This window comes from Ischnura elegans, chromosome 1, assembly GCF_921293095.1.
Source record: "Ischnura elegans chromosome 1, ioIscEleg1.1, whole genome shotgun sequence".
Classification (NCBI taxonomy): Eukaryota; Metazoa; Arthropoda; class Insecta; order Odonata; family Coenagrionidae; genus Ischnura; species Ischnura elegans.
The window spans coordinates 55624562-55644699 of record NC_060246.1 but is presented as its reverse complement, the minus strand read 5'-3'; the positions used below and the strand labels follow the sequence as shown (position 1 = coordinate 55644699).

Here is a 20138-nt window from a genome sequence, read left to right as displayed (position 1 = left end):
CTTATTCATGCCGTTCTAGTGAATGAAATTGAATTTAATGCAACAAGTAAATAAATATTACCCTGTGCGTTTTATCTCGTAAGGATTGAAAAGTTCTATATCAATAAATTTTGTAGATTTTTATCTTTATTGAGGGCATATTTTTCCCATTAAAGATTTGTACATTATTAAAATACATAAAATGTCAAAAATGCTCAATACTTTAGCTTCAGAAATAAAGTCTCTCCATGACTTGCAGAATTCATTACCCTACAGCCTTATTTATTGCTGTTATTTCTTTCCTTTACGATGTGTCACTTTTAGCCATATTCCTTTCTCTGAAGTTGGCACGAAAGCATCTTTCTTGAACTTGAGTGGAACTTCCGTCTTATCACGACATAATTCAAGTTCAAATTTGGATATCAATGAAGCCAAACCAAGTCTCAGTTGCATCAGGGCAAATCTTTCTCCTAATAGGAAAATGAAAACAAAAACAATTAGAACACATATTTGGGATGACAAATATCAATAATTTATCAGTAAACACTTTCAAATTTTAAATTAATACTGAGTCAAAAATGTCAATCCACTTTTAAAATACCCTGGAAGTGTGGTATCCACGACTAATATTATGGAAAGGCAATTAGATCGTGAACTAAAACCCCAAGAAGCAATTCATTAAAGTAAAAGGATAGTTAGAAGGTAATAGTGAAAAAAATGTTATCATTTAGCTATTCTCTCGTAAGGTTATAATAAAAAACACGACAAAATTTCCGCCCTCTTTTCATGAGTCGATGACGTAATTAGGCTTCTGGTTCGTTTACATGTTTAGTGTGAACTTTTCATTTAGAGAAGGAATCGTTCGCAAGAATGAAAACAGCGAACCGAGAACGGATTTAAAATTTCCAGATCCTTATACCCCGATCTAGATCATAGCTAGTGCACTCACTATGAACGCCTTAATTTTACGCTTCATAATGAAGGGCTTAAAATAATTCTACGTCGATTTATCTAAGATTTATTCCACTCATAGGTGTCAGTCAGAGGAAGTAGATAGTCATCGTGAAATCAATCAACGGGGCAGAAAGCGCTTTTGGTAGATTGTATGTTCAAAACGCTTAAAGTTTATACCATCAGTGGGGACAGGTATCAATTTAAAAATCGCAGAAAATATTTAGTGCTTAGTTTCTAGACTGGCCAAACGTAATTTGCAGAAACATTATCTTTACAGGCCGCACATTATTTCCAGAGACACCATTGAAGATTTAAGGAAAAAGGTGATTTTTATATGCCCTTCAAACTGGATTGAAGTGCATGCCATAAACAGTTGCTTCCTTATGTAATTGAGTGGCTTAGCTTTGTGCTCCCCTTGCCATTAATTATTACGTCGGTACACAAGTTTCCCAAATTTGAGATGAATCGAAAGCCATTTTGCAAAGCTAACTATAATTTTTAAGAAAAATAATTCAGTGTTTGAATTTTGATGCAAGAGACGTGGTTTTCTGTTCAAAAATAGTGTAACTAGAACTCTCATCTAAAAAAAACTGCACAAAATAGGAATATTCTGAGCATTTTTTATTGCTGCAGAATATTTCATGCCCGCAGACAAATTGTCGATCAGAGCTGTGTATACAGTTTATGTAAACATCATAGTGTAGTTACTCTAGTTATGCCATATAAAAACTGAGGGCCTTAAAGAGAGACCTCACGAAATGTTTCTGGCAAATCAGAGATAGAGTGCGCGGCTCACCGCTAGTTTACATGGAATGGCTTGCGTGATAAGAGCATGCTTGTTAAGGTATTATAGATACTTGCGGCATGCTTGTTTCGGGCAATCGAGAGATATTTAAACCAGCCTGATTTTAAGCAGTGCATTTCATTTATTCCAGAATTCACTGCATACGAGTTATGTTATAATTGAATTTTCAATTCAGCTGCATCTTTTAATTTCCCGTTGAAAGCTACTCCACCATCCTCATTACTCACTGTAGCGCCGGTTCGCTGGAGAAGGATATTCAAAATAACGTTCGCTCACTTCGAGGTTCAAACCACAACTCCTTTATTCTCTCTCTTTTACAACGGGCCCCAAAAGCCCTTCTCCCGTCGAGGGCTTCACGCCCCCACCTCCTGGGTTTTCCCCAAGAGTCCATGTCCTGAGTAGCGGACAGCGCTCCGCTACACTGCCCCCTCCTTTCAAAGGCGTCGCGCCCTCGCGACGGTCAGCATAGCTGGAACCTTCGCTGTCCTCGGATCTCGGAAAGTTGGCGCCTTTATCTCCTTACCTCTGAAACGAAAAGAAAAGAGACCACCCCCCCGGAATTACTCCTTCCTCAGAGCCCGGCTTGAAACCTTTCTGGCTCCCTTGTCACCCGTCTGGGATATCGCATGGTCGGCTCAATAACCGCTTCAGCTGGTGGCTCCTCTCTCGCTGCCGGAGTCGCTTGGCCCTCCTGTGTTGGTGGAATGGAGAAAAACTTCCATCCACCCCCTCCGCGGACGACCGGTTTTTCCCTCGCTGTCTCGGCCTCTCTTGGCCCATCTTTTGTCTCTTCAACTCCGTCCGTATTCTCACATTCCTTTTCCGTGTCTCCTCCCGGTCTTTCCTCCCACCTTTTGAGTCGGTTGAAGTGTACCACTAGGCGGCGGCGAGGATTATCCACCTTCTTCACGGTACGTGACCTCGGACAATTTCCGTATGATTTGGAAAGGACCCGTCCAGGGGCGATGGAATTTGCGACACTTCCCTCTTGCCGTAGCGGGATCGTGGAGCCATACCCTTTCCCCTTCCTCAAAGGGTGCACCGTGACAACGGCGGTCGTATTGTTCTTTTTGCCGGAGGTGGGCCGACCCAAGCCTCTGCCGTGCGAGATCATGGGCTTTCTCGAGGCTCTCTCGCAAGCGTCTCACAAAGTCGCCTTCTTTCGCCACCCCCCTCTGCACGTCAGGGATCCCCCACTCTAACTCAATGGGAAGGCGCACTTCTCTGCCAAACATAAGAAAATAAGGTGTAAATCCTGTGCTGCTGTGTTTGGCCGACCGATAGGCTAGCATGACGGAATCCAAATGCTCATCCCATTCGGATTCCATATCCGTCCACTGGCTCAACATAGCTAATAATGTTCTATTGAACCGCTCGACTTGGCCGTCCGACTGTGGGTGGTAGGGTGATGTTCTTGTTTTTACCGCCCCAATCACTTTACACATCTCTTGGAAGAGGCGGGATTCGAATTGGCGTCCTTGATCAGTATGGATTTCCCGTGGCACTCCCCACCTGCACACGAAGCCCTTAACATGATGCGCCACTGTTTCCGCCTCTTGGTTATGCATGGCATACGCTTCGGTCCACTTGGTGAACTCATCAGCGACCACCAATATATATTTATTTCCCAACTTTGTTTGAGGAAGTGGTCCTAAAATGTCCATGGAAATCCTTTCCATCGGTCCTCCCGTCGGGCAATGACCCAGTGGTGCTCGTTGCTGGTGAGGCGGGGATTTCCGACGCGAACAATCTTCACACGTGCGGCACCAAATTTCCACGTCTTTTGTGTATCCGGGCCAATAGTAGCGCTCTCTCACTTTACCTAGAGTTTTCTCATACCCTAAATGGCCTCCGACGGGCGAATCGTGCAAAGCCCGAAGAATTTCGTCCCTAGCCTCAGCAGGCACAATTATCTGGAGACGGAAGGCGTCCCTTCCTTCTTCTTCCCACCTTCGAAAGAGAGCCCCATCCTTAAACACTAGTCTATCCCATTGTGTCCACAAAGCCTTCGCCCTCGGGCAGTCACCCCTCCTCTCTCCCTCGGACGGCCGAATTCCTGCTTCGAGTGCTTCCATTACCCTTCTCAGCACGGGGTCTTTGCTTTGTCTGTCTCTCACGCTTTCACTGGGGGCCTCTAAGACGGCGTCGATTTCCGCTGAAATCAGCTCCCCCTCTCCCCGAGCGCACTGTTTACAAACAGACCGGGATAAACCGTCGGCATTTCCATGTTTGTTTCCCGGCCGATGCACCACTAAAAAGTCATACTCCGACAATTGCTCAAGCCAGCGAGCAACTTGTCCTTCCGGTTCTCGAAACGATCTCAACCACTGTAGGGAATTATGATCGGTGCGCACCACAAACCGTTTGCCTAATAAATATTGGCGAAAATGGCGGGTAGAATTTACTACCGCCAAAAGTTCACGCCTCGTCACACAATATTGTTTTTCGGCACGTGAGAGCGTCCGACTATAATAGGCCACAACCCTTTCCTCGCCTTCCTGTCTCTGGCTGAGTACGGCCCCGATACCCATCCCGCTAGCGTCACAGTCGAGCGTAAATTCGCAGTCCATCCGCGGGAAGGCCAAAATCGGTGAACACGTTAGCTTTCGCTTAAGAGTCTGAAAGGCGTCTTCACATTCTGCACTCCATTTAAATAAGGCATGCTTTTCGGTCAACCTGTGAAGGGGGCAGGCTATCTGTGAAAAGTCTCTAATAAACCGCCTGTAGTAAGACACAGTTCCTAGGAACGCCCTAAGCTCCTCAAGGGATGCTGGAGATCGCCATTGTGTGATCGCGGCAATTTTATTAGGATCCGTCGCGACACCATTTTTGGAGACTATATGGCCTAAAAATTTCACAGATGGTTTCATGATTTGGCACTTCTCAGGCTTAATTTTCAGTCCCGCCTTCCTTAGGCGTATCAACACATCTGTTAGCCTTTCTACGTGCTCCCTAAAATCCCTTCCAAAAATTATGACGTCATCCAAGTACACCAAACAAGACCTCCACTGTGCACCCGCGAGCACTAGGTCCATTAGTCTTTGGAATGTACTGGGTCCGTTGCACAATCCGAAAGGCAGCACTTTAAACTGATATAGACCGTCACCAGTGGTAAAGGCTGTCTTTTCTCGATCAGCTTCCGCGACCTCGCACTGCCAGTATCCTGACGCCATATCTATCGTGGAGAAAGCTGTTGCGCCGGCGAGCGAATCGAGAATGTCGTCCATGCGGGGGAGGGGATAAGCATCTTTGTGAGTCACGGAATTCAGACGCCTATAATCAACACAAAATCGCGTCGATCCGTCTTTCTTTGTCACAAGAACGATCGGTGAACTCCAAGGAGATGATGATTCTTCGATTATATCGTCCCTCATCATTTCCTCTACGATTCGTCGCACTTCTCCGCGTCTGTGGATTGGCAATCTCCTGGGAGGTTGCCGAATCGGGGGCACATCCCTAGTCTCTATTGTGTGCTTAAGAATGTTTGTACGCCCTAAGTCGTAGGGTCCTCGAGAGCACACATCTGAAAACTCATTCAACACTGTTTTGAGTTCCTCTATTTCCGCTTCACTAATATCGGCACAGTTTAAGTCAAAGAGGGAAGATGCTGGGGGGAGATGCGCGTTCTCCAGACTAAAAACGGGCTTTTGACATGTTTCCACTTGTTCTCCACAACACTCGTGCAATACGCCCACTTTCGTGTCTTTGTATAGAGTCACTGTCTCTCCCAAGGGATTCAGGAAAAGCATATTCACCGTATCCTTCACGTTATGCAAAATCCGCGCACCGAAAACGCCATAACGCTCTAAAAGTTTTGGGTTTGGCTCGATTATCCCCACTTTTTCTTTGAACCCCGGGTCCGAGCTCACCAAACACTCCACTACCACTTCGTGGTGAGGAGGAAGAACAACGTTCTCCTTCAACGTCACTGCGCAGCCCCACTCGCACTTTCCCTCACTTGAGAGAAAAGGCACCGCTTTTCCGCGGAGAAGAATGCAATTCCGGGAAAAAGCCACGTCACACTGATGTGCTCGCAGAAAATCGGCACCCAGGAGGCATCCCTTCGATAGGCGCGGGGCGATGAGCACATCATGAGAGAACTCTTCCCCTCCGATCTGAAGTATCACTTCACCCTTCCCAAGCACCCGTAATGGCTCCCCATTCGCCGTTATTAGTGTCACATTGTCTGTTATGATTTTCCCCGAATTTTCGGTGCGGCTCCATATTTCTTCCGATATCAGTGACACTGCCGCTCCCGTGTCTATTAGTATCTCGACGGGGATCCCCGAAACGGATCCGCGCACCAGGGGCACTGACTCGGACAAAATTGTCCAAATTTCCTTTACTCCGCGTCCTCCGACGCCCTCGAGCGGTGAAGTAGTGTCTCGGTTTCCTTTTCCGTCTGCGGCCGAGAAGGTTACCGTCTCCTCGGCCTCCCATCGTTTCCCGAGAAGGAAAGCCGTGGGCATTCGGCCCTCAGATGGCCCTCCTCGCCGCACATCCAACAGCGCGGCCGATCTCTGCGCCTCACACTGGAATTAGGGCGCCGCCTCTCCGGAGCGGGAGCGGGGTCGTGGTCCTCACCACTCGACATAACCATCCCTCGTAGAAATTGCAACACCTCTCTCATTGTCTCTGAGTTCTGAGTCAACGCGGCCTCCACTCTGTCCTCGCGACCACACCCTCGACTCCCCACACCGATATCCTGTGACCTGACGAGCGTCGCCGGCGCCAACGCATTCACTCCCCTGGTGGATGACTCGGCGAAATGGATTGCCTCCATCTCGATTGCAACGCCGATTGCTTCCTCGAGGCTAGCAGGTCTCGCCTGCTTCACCCACACCCGAATGTTCCCGTCGAGCCCATCGAGGAAGCGGTCGCGCACTACGGCCTTTCTCGCATCCTCGGGCCAGGAAGGGTATGCGCGCCGAGCAAGGCGCCCGAGGTCCGTGGCAAAGGCGGCGATGTCTTCTCCGGGGTTGCGCGCCCTTTGGACGAATCGCGCCTTCTCCTTCTCGCTCGCTTCCCTTGGGTTGAAGCGCCGCCCCAACGCCTCCCGCGCCTTTTCATAGCTCCCTCTGTTTTCCTCCGGCAGATCACGAAACGCCGAGAGAGCGTTTCCTGTGAGGCAGAGTCTCAGGTAGAGCGTCTTCTGCTCCTCAGGCCATTTATTTATTTCCGCCACTGTCTCAAATTGGAAGACCCAGTCTTCCCACTCCTCCGCACCACTAAACTTCTCCGGCATCACCATACCCGCCATGGCTGCCGCCGCCGAACCGCACGCAAAATCTCAGGAACGAGAACACAATCCTACCGACTGCGCCAATGTAGCGCCGGTTCGCTGGAGAAGGATATTCAAAATAACGTTCGCTCACTTCGAGGTTCAAACCACAACTCCTTTATTCTCTCTCTTTTACAACGGGCCCCAAAAGCCCTTCTCCCGTCGAGGGCTTCACGCCCCCACCTCCTGGGTTTTCCCCAAGAGTCCATGTCCTGAGTAGCGGACAGCGCTCCGCTACACTCACCAATGCAAAGTCGAGGACCATCTCCAAATGGCAGATATGTGAAATGTTGTATGTTTTCCTTGTTTTCCGGTAGGAATCTGTCTGGGTCAAACAACTCAGGATTGGGGAAGAACTTCTTGTCCTGCTGCATGGCAGTTACAGGAATAAATAGCTGTGTGCCTTCATCAATGACGAGGTCGGTTCCAGGGAATTTGTAGGCTTGGCCTGCCTTCCTACCCAAAACGCCTGCTGGTGGGTACATTCTCAGAGCCTCTGTTTGAAATATTAGAAGGAAATTAATCTCTCGTTTAAGTAAAACCGTAAAGCAACTAAAAAAAATAATTCTGGGTACTGCAACGACAATTTAATTTATAGCGATCATTAAACAGAAAGAAGAAGCAAAAGTAGAGAAAGCTGAATGTGCGGGAAAATTTAAAGTTCAAACTTAAATTCATGGCTATTATTTAAATTATCTTTTAATTAAAAAGTTTCAACGGCGGTCGTGCTTAATACTCTTGTATTCCAATTAAACAATAGATAACTAATTATATGCATGGAAAAAAATTAACTTTGCCTGCAACAGAGTTATTTTTTCGGAGTGACTAACGACAAAAGTTGGCATTTTGCTCAAAATCATGGTTAAAAGGATACTTTTTAGTCACTAAAATTATAGCGTCTAAAAAATTTAATTGAGGATAAATATTTTTTGTATCCTTTTCCTCGTGTAGTCATTCCCATCCAAACTTGAGTACGCATAGTTTAGAAACCGACCTTTGATAACCCTATCCAGAAGATGCATTCTCTGGAGCCCACTGTAGGTCAGCTCCCCACCATCCTCTTCCATGACCCTGTCTATCTCCTCCCTAAGTCTCTCCTGGATTTTTCTGCCCCTTTCGTAGGCAGATAGTTCAAAAAGAGCAAAGCTTATGGAGGAAGAAGTTGTTTCAAAGCCAGCGGAGAAGAAAAGCATCACCTGCGCTGTTAGGTCTACATTGTCGATAGTTGCCCATGGAGGCTCCTCTGAAAATAGAGAACATTGATTTAAATTAAACATAAGTGCATAATGAAAGCATAAGGAGAAGTGGAGAACTTACTACATTGTGAAAGGCAGACATCTCTCGATTAGCATGATAATTCAAGTTAAAATACACTAAACGCTAAAAATCATGCACTGATTGAAAAAAATCGCTTTCACTTACATTTATTTATTTTATCCAGGGAATTAAACGCATTAGATTCATTTATTTGTTTAAAATTAATATATCTTGACCTGATTTTCATTTTTTTGAACAATATTATCGCTCACAATCCTTTTAAATGGATTTTTTTAGGATTAACACGCGGCATTTTGCTTAAATATACTTTTATGGTTTTTACATGAGGCTGAAGAAACAAAACCAAATATGTGAAATCTCTAAGAAACATGAACACTTTGAAACATATGAGGAATGAAGTTTTTAGGAAAATTGAAATATATTATCGAAAATTCATAGTTTATAATTTGGATTTTGAGTACTGGGTCGAAATTTGATTTCAAGTTGAGCTTATTTCGGGTTAAGCTATGTATTTTTTGATAATCTAATCGTAGACAGTGGATGTAGCGGAGGGAGGGGGGTTTCCAGGGATATGAGGGGCCCGAAATAAAAAAAAACACAATTACTTTCCTTCATCATTAAAGGAAATAGAATATTGAAAGTTATGAATTTACAAAAACATTCTTTGAAATATGAAATTTTACAGTTATGGAAAGTTTTAGCATAAGTTTAAAACCCTCTTTTATGTACTTAGTAACCTGTTTTTCAAAAAATTTTCCCCGGTCCCCCATAGTTTTGGACCGATCCCGAACGAAATTCCTAGCTACACCACTGATCGTAGAGAACCATCAAAACATGGCCTTGGAAAATCTTTTCACGTGGCTTACCCTTGGTCTTCGTAACTTCAAGGTGATCGTCTCCATCTTGCTCTTCTTCATCTTTTTCATCCTTTGTGTAGAGACCTCGCCTCTTCATCATGGCCAAATGGTGAATAAAGTCTCCATAAGTTTTCGTCGTCCCCCCATTTTTCTCGCTCTCCTCTATGGCCTTTTCCCGCTGTGCAATCATGTCCCTGACAAAGTTGCTGAAGAACGAGGACGTTTCCTCATCTGTAAACTTCATTCCAGTCCATTTCAAAATCCTTGGTGAAATTAGGAAAAGCTATGAGGAGAGAATAATTCAGAGATCAGTATCTTTTTAACGATCGCAATATTCTCCCAAAAATTGTAATAACCTTGCAATTCTTTAGGTGTAATTTTAAAATATGTATATGCAAATTACAGTAATTAATTTTTTACTAACCATCAACCCAATTCTTCTTTTTAACGTGGGTTCAAACACTAGCTTTCCCATTCGTCGAAATTTGGAGGTCTCAGGGTTCTCCAAGGCATCGCATTCTATTCCAAAGGCGCATGTGGCTATGACATCAATTGAGAAGCAGGCCATGTACTCCTTCATTGAGAACAAATAGAAAAGCACTTAGTTTACTTGCTGTCCTGTTGATATTAATATTACATATTACCTTTATGCTACCATGTGTTACATTATGCCAAAGTTTAGTCGACAATGATAAGTTACTCAGTATGCCTGTGAGAGAGTTACGGCTTCTAATTTCCGAAATAATGACATTTTATTCTACAAAATGCAATCTGGGACACTTCTTAGATTCTTTTATAGCAAGTTTTTGGTGAGGAATCTCTCTCTCCCTCAGCAATTCAACCCTCGGCTTGAATCGGTGAGGGCAGAGTTAATCCCGTCCAGATATTGAATAGGGAAAGTTCCTTTGACTGGGCCACCTCGCATTTTGATGGGAATGTCTTCACAGGGATGGGAAAGGCTTCACTCGAAATTTGAACCCGGAATTTGTAGCCGAAATGCTCTACCCACTGGGCTAAACGATCACCCTGGTGAGGAACATAGTTATGCATGCTGTCCAATTATATATCATTGCGAAACTTAACAAAGAGAGTCCATCAATGTCGACCGAAATCCCGAAAGATGGCAAGTGTTTCTCGTTTTGCTTCTTTTATTTCGGGGGAATCGCATAACAAAACGCTGAAACAACCAAAGAAAGCCGATGGCTGGCAACCAGGGGCGGTCTGGTTTGGACGGATGGTCGGCAATCACCGAGACCCCCGTGCTTCACAATCCTAGCGTCTATCGAGAAGCATAGGTGAAAACTGGAAGGTGCGATAAAAAAGACTCGAATTACTTGAACCAAAGATTTTTGCAATTATAAAATTGTACGTTTTGATTGGTTGTTTTACAATTTTTGCATACTTATAATAACAAAATTTAAGTAAAACATTTTTAAATGTATAATATAAAATTTAGGTGTAAAAAGATTATATCAAAATAAATAAAATAAAAGGGCAAGAAGATAAAAGAGGACCTTATCATTATTATTATACTAAGGGTTATTCGAAAGGCTATTATAGAGTTTTTTTTTTAATTTATGCATAGTTTAAAGGGACAAATTCACCTAACTATAGATAATAGAACCATAATACATTATTAAACTTTATGGCCTGTGTAAGCTTTCACTTTTCATAGTTTTTTTTTCTTGCGAAATTGCTATTTTTTAAATTAACCTTAGTCTGGATTATAAAGGCCAGCATAGGGTCAAAATATATTTCCGGGCATGCAATTTCCTAAAATTCCGGTCCAGCGAAGGACCCCCCGAAAACCCCGGTAAGGTGGGCCAGGTGGCGTAGCCACGGGGGGGGGAGTTTCCGGGTTACAACCCCCTCCCCGTTTGAGCCTTAAAGCCTTTTACTTGATCCAATTCATATACTTTATTTTAATAAATTCTCGTACAAAATTATACCTTCTGAATCCTAAAAATCACCTTTTCAACATCAAAAAACCCAAAATTTTCGGGGTTTGGACCCCCGGACACCCTTGGAGTGCTTTGCATACATTCCGGACACCGAAATCGCCGGAAAACTCCACCCCCATTTCAAAACCCTGGCTACGCCACTAGGTGGGCCCTATCATAAGCCCTAGCCGAGAGCCCCCAATCACCCCAGACCGCCCCTGCCGGCAACTCAAACGCGTGGAGCAAGCCTGCATTTTCGCTTTTCGCATGCGTTTACTGCGCCTGGGATCAACCGCGCGCCCACTAAAGCACTACCCTTACCCCTCAATCAGTTTCCCCTCCCTTACCCAATTTTCTTCGCCCCTCACCTCCACCAAGTCACTCGTACAACCATTCGCCCCCCCCCCCCCCACAGCATCATTCATTAAGTACCTCTTTCTCGGGAGAAATTTGGGCGGGCAAAATTAGACACAATATTCCCTCGTAAGTTTTTCATTATTTTATTTTTACCCTATAATTAAGTGTTTCATGCATCCCCATTCTGAGGCAAGAATAAAATTTTTTAAATTATTTTTAATATTATTTTTGTATCCAAGCGTCAGTTAGGATTCAGAATACCCTTACCTTACCTTGGCCTCTGCTATTGCTTCACCGCCGCTCTTTTCAATATTTTGCGCCAAACTGCGCGTGAGCTGCTGTGCGCATGCGTGCATGATTGGGAACATGGCCTTCATTCTCCCTGAAGTGAACGTTGGGCTGAGCCTCGCTCTCATTTCCTTCCACCGCTGTCCCTTCAGGTTGAAGAGTCCTTTGGCATTCAGGGGGTCAATCTCCTCATCCAAACCGAAACCTCTGTCCACGAAGGAGGGGAAATCTTTGACGAAAACATGCCTGCAGAGTAAATAGTGATTTAAATGAATTAGATTACTCATTGAGAAATTGAAGTCAAGAGATCAGATAATGAGGTTGGAATATTATGGCCCACCTATAATTTAGGGATGATTAAATATCTAAATAACCTTTCCTTTATAACATTAAGCCGGCCTCGGTGGCGGCGGGGTAAAGTCCTCACCTACCAATCAGGACGTCGCGGGCTCTAGTCCCGATTGGGTAAGTTATCCCTATCCAGGGCATGGTTGTTTGTGTACGTCATTGTTAATATGTCATTAACCCCGATGTAAAAGGCCGTAAAGAGCTGTTTTCGGTGGTACGTAAATAAATATATTTATATCCTGCTCATTGATTTCAAATCTCACGAGCATTAAACGCTAACTGGGGGCTAAATTGGGAACATGAGAATATCCTTGCAGTGAAACATTTATAATAATTGTTTTTAAGAACGCTGAGGAGTATGAGATTAATCCCAAAAAATTAATAAAATTCTGTCGCGACTCATTGTTGGGTTTCCGAGTTCCACATCACCTACTACTAGGTTGATGGAAGTGTCATTATGACCCTTGACGTTTTCTTCCTACGAGTGGCTAGCTTTTTCTCCCTTCTCCTATTGCCTTGCAAGTTTAATACTACAGAAGCCTGAACGAAAAGTACGCTTTTCTTACCAGCTTCTTCTATTAAAACTGAACTAAAATTTTAACTGTGGGAAACAAGTTTTTCAGTATTTCTTGTTTCACTTGAATTACCGAGTTTTTTTTTATTCATTGCGATTCTCTTGCGATGGCATTTGAGATGATTAAAGAGTAATTAACTTATAACTGCAATCAATACTATACACACTTCATCAGGCATAAGGTTTGTTTTTTTGTCAAATGATTTTATCCAGCATGAACGTTGAAGATTTAGGAAATCTTAAGAAGTGGGTCAAAGCAGCCTATATCGATTGCCTCTGCTTATCGTACATTTTTTGTGGAGAATTCATAAACCAATGCCGACCCGAGCTTGTATTTGCTGTGCACTTCTCGTTGCCTACGTCTCCGTTAGGTCCTATCTCTCAAATTTTGTAATAATATCTGGATCCGCCCATACTTTCTTTATCGCGAATTCATGGTAGCCGTCATATTCAGCGTGTCCACATAACGCAGGTCAGATATTTGCGCCACGATTACTACTTTTATCGGTTATTCGGGGAATTCAATACTCGCACATTATCCAATCCAACTTATCATTGTTTTTACGGCTATCTGATCCTTTTGAAGTTCAGTCACCTCACACTCGAGGCCAATGCCCTTCAAATGAATTGACAGTGAATACATACAATTTATTTGAAAACTGTTGGAACGCTAAGGCAACAATAATTTGAGCAAATTTTTGTTCGTTTTTATTTGTGCCTTTCAATATAATTCAAAAATTTTTCGGACAGTATGGGAAAATATAAGGTTTTATGGTAAAACTCAAATAATTATCATAATATTAGGCAATGTTGGCAGTAAACAGCATATTTAATTTGATTTTTATAGTTACATTTTTAGAAACCAAAAGTTGAGGAAATATTGAAATTTGTCCGTTTTAAATTTTAGAATCTAGAGAAGAGTCCCTTTGGTTATGGCTTACAGAATAATAATAAACTGCCCAATCAAAAGGAAAATTTCTCTCGGGATGTGCATGCTTGAAGTTTTTCAAGTAAGTTCAATACATATTTAAAAAAATGATGTAAATTTTGTCTAACACTTTAAGTTACGACTCATGATAATTCGCACTTTTATTCAGAATTTTATACCACTTAATTGTGGTAACCCTGGCTAAGTGGGTCTTGTTTGAGAAAATGCGCCTTCCTGCACCCTCTTACCTTAGTATTTCAGGATCTTTCACTATTACCGCAGGCAAAGTCCCGTGATAGTATCCCACTAAAGGTTGATCACCGGCGAGCTTGTAAAGATCGTTGAAAACGTCGGTGAAGCTGCGCTTTCCTAGGAGCAGACTTGACACGTGACCAAAATAAGGCAGCGGCCGAGACGGAAGCTCTGGGAAACCACGGCGCTTCCAATAGCTGTAGTGAATTTTGTAGTGGATGAAGAAGGCAGCTACAGCGACAGCAGCCAGTGCCACGAACAATGGCCAGTCCCACCTCAGAAAATCCATCAGCTCCATTCTACTGTGAGGAGGGCCTGTATTCAATGAAAAAAACTAAATGAGTGCACTGCTTCGTAGCTAGTCAGTGTGGTATGATTTACATTTGAAGGAACAGGCATATTTATCGCAAAGAATAATCGGATCCGAATAAATCTATAGCTTATCCCTAACTATTACTTCAATGATTACGGGTAACTTACCTCTTAATGAAATCATACGAAGGAGAAATTGAAACAAATTAATTATCTAGTAAGAGTGTAAACATTTTTTTCTCGAAATTGAAATTTTCGAAATGCCTTTGACGATAAAGTGAAATAAAATTCATGGATTTGGTTTATGAATGCTAAAATATAATTTCGGAGAAAAATTCGATATTAATAATCTCACTTTTGCATGGTCAATAATGATCGATATGAGTTAGCACCGACTTTGTAAACTTCCTGAGGTTATTTGAGATACGGCTCAGTATACGATTAGATCGATCCAAATAAGGAGAACTTATTGCTGTGTGGTACCCGTATAGTGATCAGTGTAGAGCGGTAGCGACGTCATTCCTTGCCCCATCCCTATGATGACTCGGAAAATGAATTAAATAGGTAATCGAAAAATCCATGCATATTTTTTCTGATTTCAACTCTACCAGATTCAAGAATCAAAATTTTGTTTACGAGATAGTAATTTCGTAATAAATTTTGCTTCACATTTTTATCGCGCTTTATCTGATCTCAAAGCCACATATCTCTGTCTATACAATAAAATCTTGGTTGATATGATAGTTTTTCAGCCGTTATACTCTTTACTCCTAAACTATAAATGACTGAGCGGTAATGTCGTTGGCGTTTATAGATAATAATTTAAGCAACGGGTTTCAGGGACATCGGAAATGAATTGATATCAGCGCGCATCGTGTTCATAATTCGTTTTTCTCATCGCCCTACTTATCTGCTTCTTCCAAATGCCTTACTTTATTAGCCGTATTATTAAATACTTGAAAATTCCTACAGCGGCAGTCTGATTGACTCAATGATTTTCCCAATATAGGATACAGGGAGTTGCTTTAACTGTGAATATTGCCGTCAATATTGTTTAGGATCCCTCGCAAGATGGCGAAAAATTCAAAATGATTTTTTCTGCGTTTACACGAACGGGGATAAAGTTTACGGCACGTTCCAGATGATGGTCAAACTTTTCTGAATAATTTTATTTTTAAGTTTGTGAGACACGAATATCCCGGGTTTAATTGTAAACTCATCAACGTCATCCACAGCTCGACATCTTACTCTGAGGCTCTACAGCCCAGTGTGCTTCCACAACAATGGAAATATCATAATTCTGTTTCTCTTGCTTTTCTCGATATCTCGTGATTCCCGTTTCTCCTGCATCCTATTGCTATCTCTTTCGCGGCCTACCTCTCTTCCTGGTCCTTTCTATCCTGCTATTGAAAATTTAAACAGGTATTCCATCCATGCCCGTTCCTTCTATATGCCATCAGTAGCAGTAGCGGATACAGTAATAACTCAAGGGGGGCGCAAAAGATATCTTGAGCTACCTTTACTTTTGTTGTAATGACACATAATTAAGTGACATGCAAATTTTAAGAAAATTTTATTTAATTTTAATTTTTTATTTAAATTGATAATACGCATATACAAGACAATGTCATCCTTTGATATAAAAATTTTTTAATCGTAATTGTGGTTTTCAATATTAGGCAATGCGGGCGGCCCCTCAATGGCCCTCGCGCCCCCCATATGTATCTGTCACTGATCAGTAGTGACTTGCAGAATCTCTACCCTTTTCTTCTGCTCGCAAACCCATATTTATACAAGATTGTGCTGATTCACAGTGAATTATCCAAAAATCAGAGAACGACATATCCGTCGGAACGCAGACAAGTTGGCGGAATATTGTTTACTAATAAAAAAACCATGAGTACCATGTCTTTATATTTATACTACGTGTGTTTTAACACGCGGGAAGAATTCAGATGTGTGACTCATGGTGTTGTCGTACGCTGGCCTTGACCTCTCTTCAACCCACCATTCAGAAACTCCGCGGAGAGGGAGAAGGAAAGTAAATAAGTGGCCTGCTCTCGCTTGGAATTAGCATAAAGGAGGACCATTATGGGCGCCGAGTGTTACACGGCGTTTCTACGTCCTGTCATCTTTCGGCATTGTGGGTTGGGCTTTCAGTATGCACGCGGTGATGTACCGCGACCCGCGCCCGATCCTGTATTAGTCCATAGACTTCAGTAGAGAAGAGAGGGACTTGCTGGGCATTATGTTATTAAATATTTCTCGCATACATTTATTTAAATACATACTAGCATAATTGTATTTATAATTTTCTCAGTAGACGATGGATTCGGCAAAATTAGATCTCTTGCAGTTTGTATAGCTCATTTCAAAGTGAAAAATTTATCCAGGATACCTGATATCATTTTTTAGTTTTATTTTACATAATCTTATTTTATATAATATCGGTAAGTGATGATGGATTAGATCTCTCACGGTTAGAATTGTTCTTTTAAAAAAAATTACTTCAAGAGATCTCTCACAAGTATTAGGCGTAAGTAACTTCCAGACCATCTCCATAGATGGACAGAAATAATGGAAGTATTGGGGTGAATTATCATGAACAGTTCAAAGTCAGCAAAGTGTACTTTTTGGGGTCCATCATACCCTACCGTAATATGTAAGCAATTAATGCTGCAAACTGCGCTTAATGCTTCAAAGGTATTGGTATATAACTGACAAAGCCGCAATAACATGAACGCACCTGTGCATGGTTAAATTAATGATTTTGTGTATATTTAAGCGGAAATGCTTTTTCTCGCTGGTCATCATAAATCCCGTGAAGTCTGGAGCGCTACTGCAGTTTATTCTTTGGCTTATCGTTATCCTCGAGGCTTCAAATTGCTGTTGACGTGATATAACACCCTTATTGATAACAATTCCTGCCGTTCATTCGCAACATAAGGAGATTCAACGGTAATTACCTCACTATCTGAACATCAGCGCAGCGCAGTGTTCTTAAATTAAAAAGATATTGCTGGTATCGCATATTCCATTTAAACGTCAGTGATTGAAGCTAATGGTTTCTCTGTCCAGTAATAACCATTGAATCTCCTTATGTTGCGAATGGACGGCAGGAATGGTTAATACTGAAAGAAGTAAGTTTTTTTATTTTGACCGATTTAAATTGAAAATATAGTACGGTATTCAAAATTCATGAATGTATGAGGGGGCTATGAACAGTAAACATAAAAGTAAAGTAGCTAACGATGTTCGCATGTTCATCATGATAAATCTGTTCAATTCAATTGGATAACTTCGTCACCTAGTGCAGAAAAAAGCGTAGCACATATTTTGCGCTACGCTTGCGCTACGATATGCGAGTCATATACGGTGGCTGACATTTTACTTAAACGCAGATATACTTGCTAGATGCACGACCTACCATGAGTGCAGGGGCTCGATGAGAAAAACTTGAAGGGAAGGAAAACTTGAAGTATAATAAATTTATATCACAAGTATCGCTAATCGTCTTATGTTAGTATCTGAGCGTCAGTGTATCTATGTCAACGAAATATTAAAAAATAAATTGGCCTCCTCTGGTTTCAAGTAATTGATTGAGATGCATTGAAAGTTAAAAACAAATCTTTCATAAATTAATGATAAAAATTTGCCGTGGAAGAATATGTAAAAAAAAATAATTATTTGCTTTATCAATAGCTTTTTACAAAAAAACAGATGTTGAAACTCGGATTTTGACATAACATGCGAAATTCATACAATTTTATTTCATTATAATTTAATTTCACTCGATCAATCTTGGACCATAACGATCTGCTAAAAATCATGGTTAGAACGGTTAGATCATAACTATCTACATGCTCTAAGTTAGAACGATCGAACATTTGAATGACGAAAAATGTAACATTAAGAGGCGCAGTGGGCGGGGTCCGATGAACCAAACGTCACGCCTCAAAATTGAAAACTCGCAGTTCAGTTCACATAAAACCACGATTCGAGGAAAAAAGAGAATAACAAAAACAGCTCAGTACGTCACCCTTTATGCAGAAGAGGAAAGAGGCAGCAAAGCGATCGTCGGTGGCCTTGAATATGAGGAAAGACAGTCAACGGCGGGAAAGCATTCGGCAGCGATGGGAGAGCGCGTCTTTCCACTGCGCGGCAGCGCGTCTCACTGACAGTGGCGGGTTGAGGAGATGACATTGAAGCCTTTTCTGGGCCGCGAGAAATGGGATGGGCCGATGAGTGTGCGTGTGAAATTTTGATTGCATCACCCCGAAAGATACGATAACCAGCTGAAATCTCTTTGTCTCCCTCGGATCTTCTTACGCTGAAATTGACGTCTACCGTATTCCTGGGAATGATGATAATGACAGGTCCAGCTTTGTTTTCGGTCTAAGCACGATCTAGCCACGATAAAGATATGAAAGACATCACACTACTGCCTTCGGTATCAATAAAAATATTCTTTGCTAAAAATCTTGGTTAGAATGCTTAGATCGTAAATGTCTACATAGTCTAAATTAGAATGATCGAACATTTGAATGTCGATAAATATAATCCTAACCAATATTCTCAAGCCCCCTCGTTTTGTTAAGAGTATAGAGTGTCTATCATTTACTCCTGCCCAAAACTTTCTGTCATGTTGATCCCATGTATTTAACTTTAATTATACCGATAAATTCTTTACGGTCTTTAGTAAGTAATTCTTTAAAATAATGTTCCCAGTTATCCATAGATTGGATCTGTAGATTAGAGCTGTGCTTTACCTTTCTATTCATTTTTTTTAGTACCGTCCATACTTCTTCTGATTACTGATACTAATACCAACTAATTCATTCTTCACCACAGTACAAATCCTCTCTATCTCTTCCTTTTCAACTGTCCAAATTACTTGTTTCGTCAGTGCCTACCTTCTGATACATACTTTTAAATGTTACTATGATTTCGAGTTTATCCATCGCTGGACATGCTAATCTTTAATTTTTTCACGATTTCCTCCGTCAATTTCATCTAGCTATGTCTCTTTTTTCATACCACGCGAAGAAATTTATTGCGTTTAATAATTGCCTGCTCTCTAAAATGAATTTTTTGGAGGGAGCAAAAATGATTAATCAATCTTATATTGTGCGTGAAATTTTTGTTGGTGAGCCGAATATTTCACGGTTCCCAATGGTAAACCAATATTTCTGTAATTTAGTGGCAACCGAGCGACTTTTAAAAAATTATCAAGCGGTCCAGCTAAAAATGCATTTCAAATCTAATTCATTGGGCGAATTATTTTATTATTTTGCTGATTAAGTAAGCACACCCTAAAGATGCTGAGAATGTTTTTTCTTTAAAAAATAGGAGACACTGCAAAGCATAATTTTTCTAGTAAACTTATGAAATGTGAATAATTCAGTCTTGTATCGAGCGAGAAGTTTTCATTGACGAGCTATACCATACACATATTTGTCTATAGTATATAGTATGTTCCAGTTTCAGGATGCCCCAAGGGGTACAAAGGAATTAATTTCTATAATTTAGTTACTAAACTGAAAATTTAAAATTGTCAAGAGACCTAATGATATGTCCGAATTCATAAACGCAGCTTATGTATTTATAAAGGTGATCTAAAACTCATGGAATGTAGCCTACCTAAGACCTCTACCTAAGACTAAATTTCGGAAAAGCTACTACGTAGCATGACATCGCGGATCATTGCATGGCAACGCGGTCTATTTTTAACATTTTCGGCCCTCACATTTTGATCTTAATTTATGAAGTACATTTTTATCAAGCTGAATAACCTATTAGCATTAGTGATAAAACAGATAGTTTTGAGAAAAGGAAAATTTTGCTTTGCGTAGAAAGGCGATATTAAAAATTTCTTTATTCAATAGTAGTTCCATGATTTTGGTGTTATTTTAAAGCTTGAACATAAAATATCAAACATATATTTTTCAGATAATATTCACTCTTATTGTTTATTTACAATAAATT

At 41.5% G+C, this 20138-nt stretch overlaps 1 protein-coding gene across 1 annotated transcript; it reads right to left on the bottom strand.

The window, feature by feature from the left end:
- Positions 1-108: 108 nt before the first annotated feature.
- Positions 109-18355, bottom strand: LOC124160896 (cytochrome P450 6a2-like). The gene is made up of 8 exons (XM_046537016.1): positions 18193-18355; positions 13838-14156; positions 11724-11985; positions 9579-9728; positions 9164-9437; positions 8014-8262; positions 7264-7515; positions 109-449 (listed from the first exon to the last, which is right to left on the bottom strand). Exons 2-8 carry the CDS (start codon positions 14137-14139, stop codon positions 271-273), a joined length of 1668 nt encoding a protein of 555 aa, XP_046392972.1. The 5' UTR covers positions 14140-14156; positions 18193-18355; the 3' UTR covers positions 109-270.
- Between the last annotated feature and the right edge of the window lie 1783 nt (positions 18356-20138).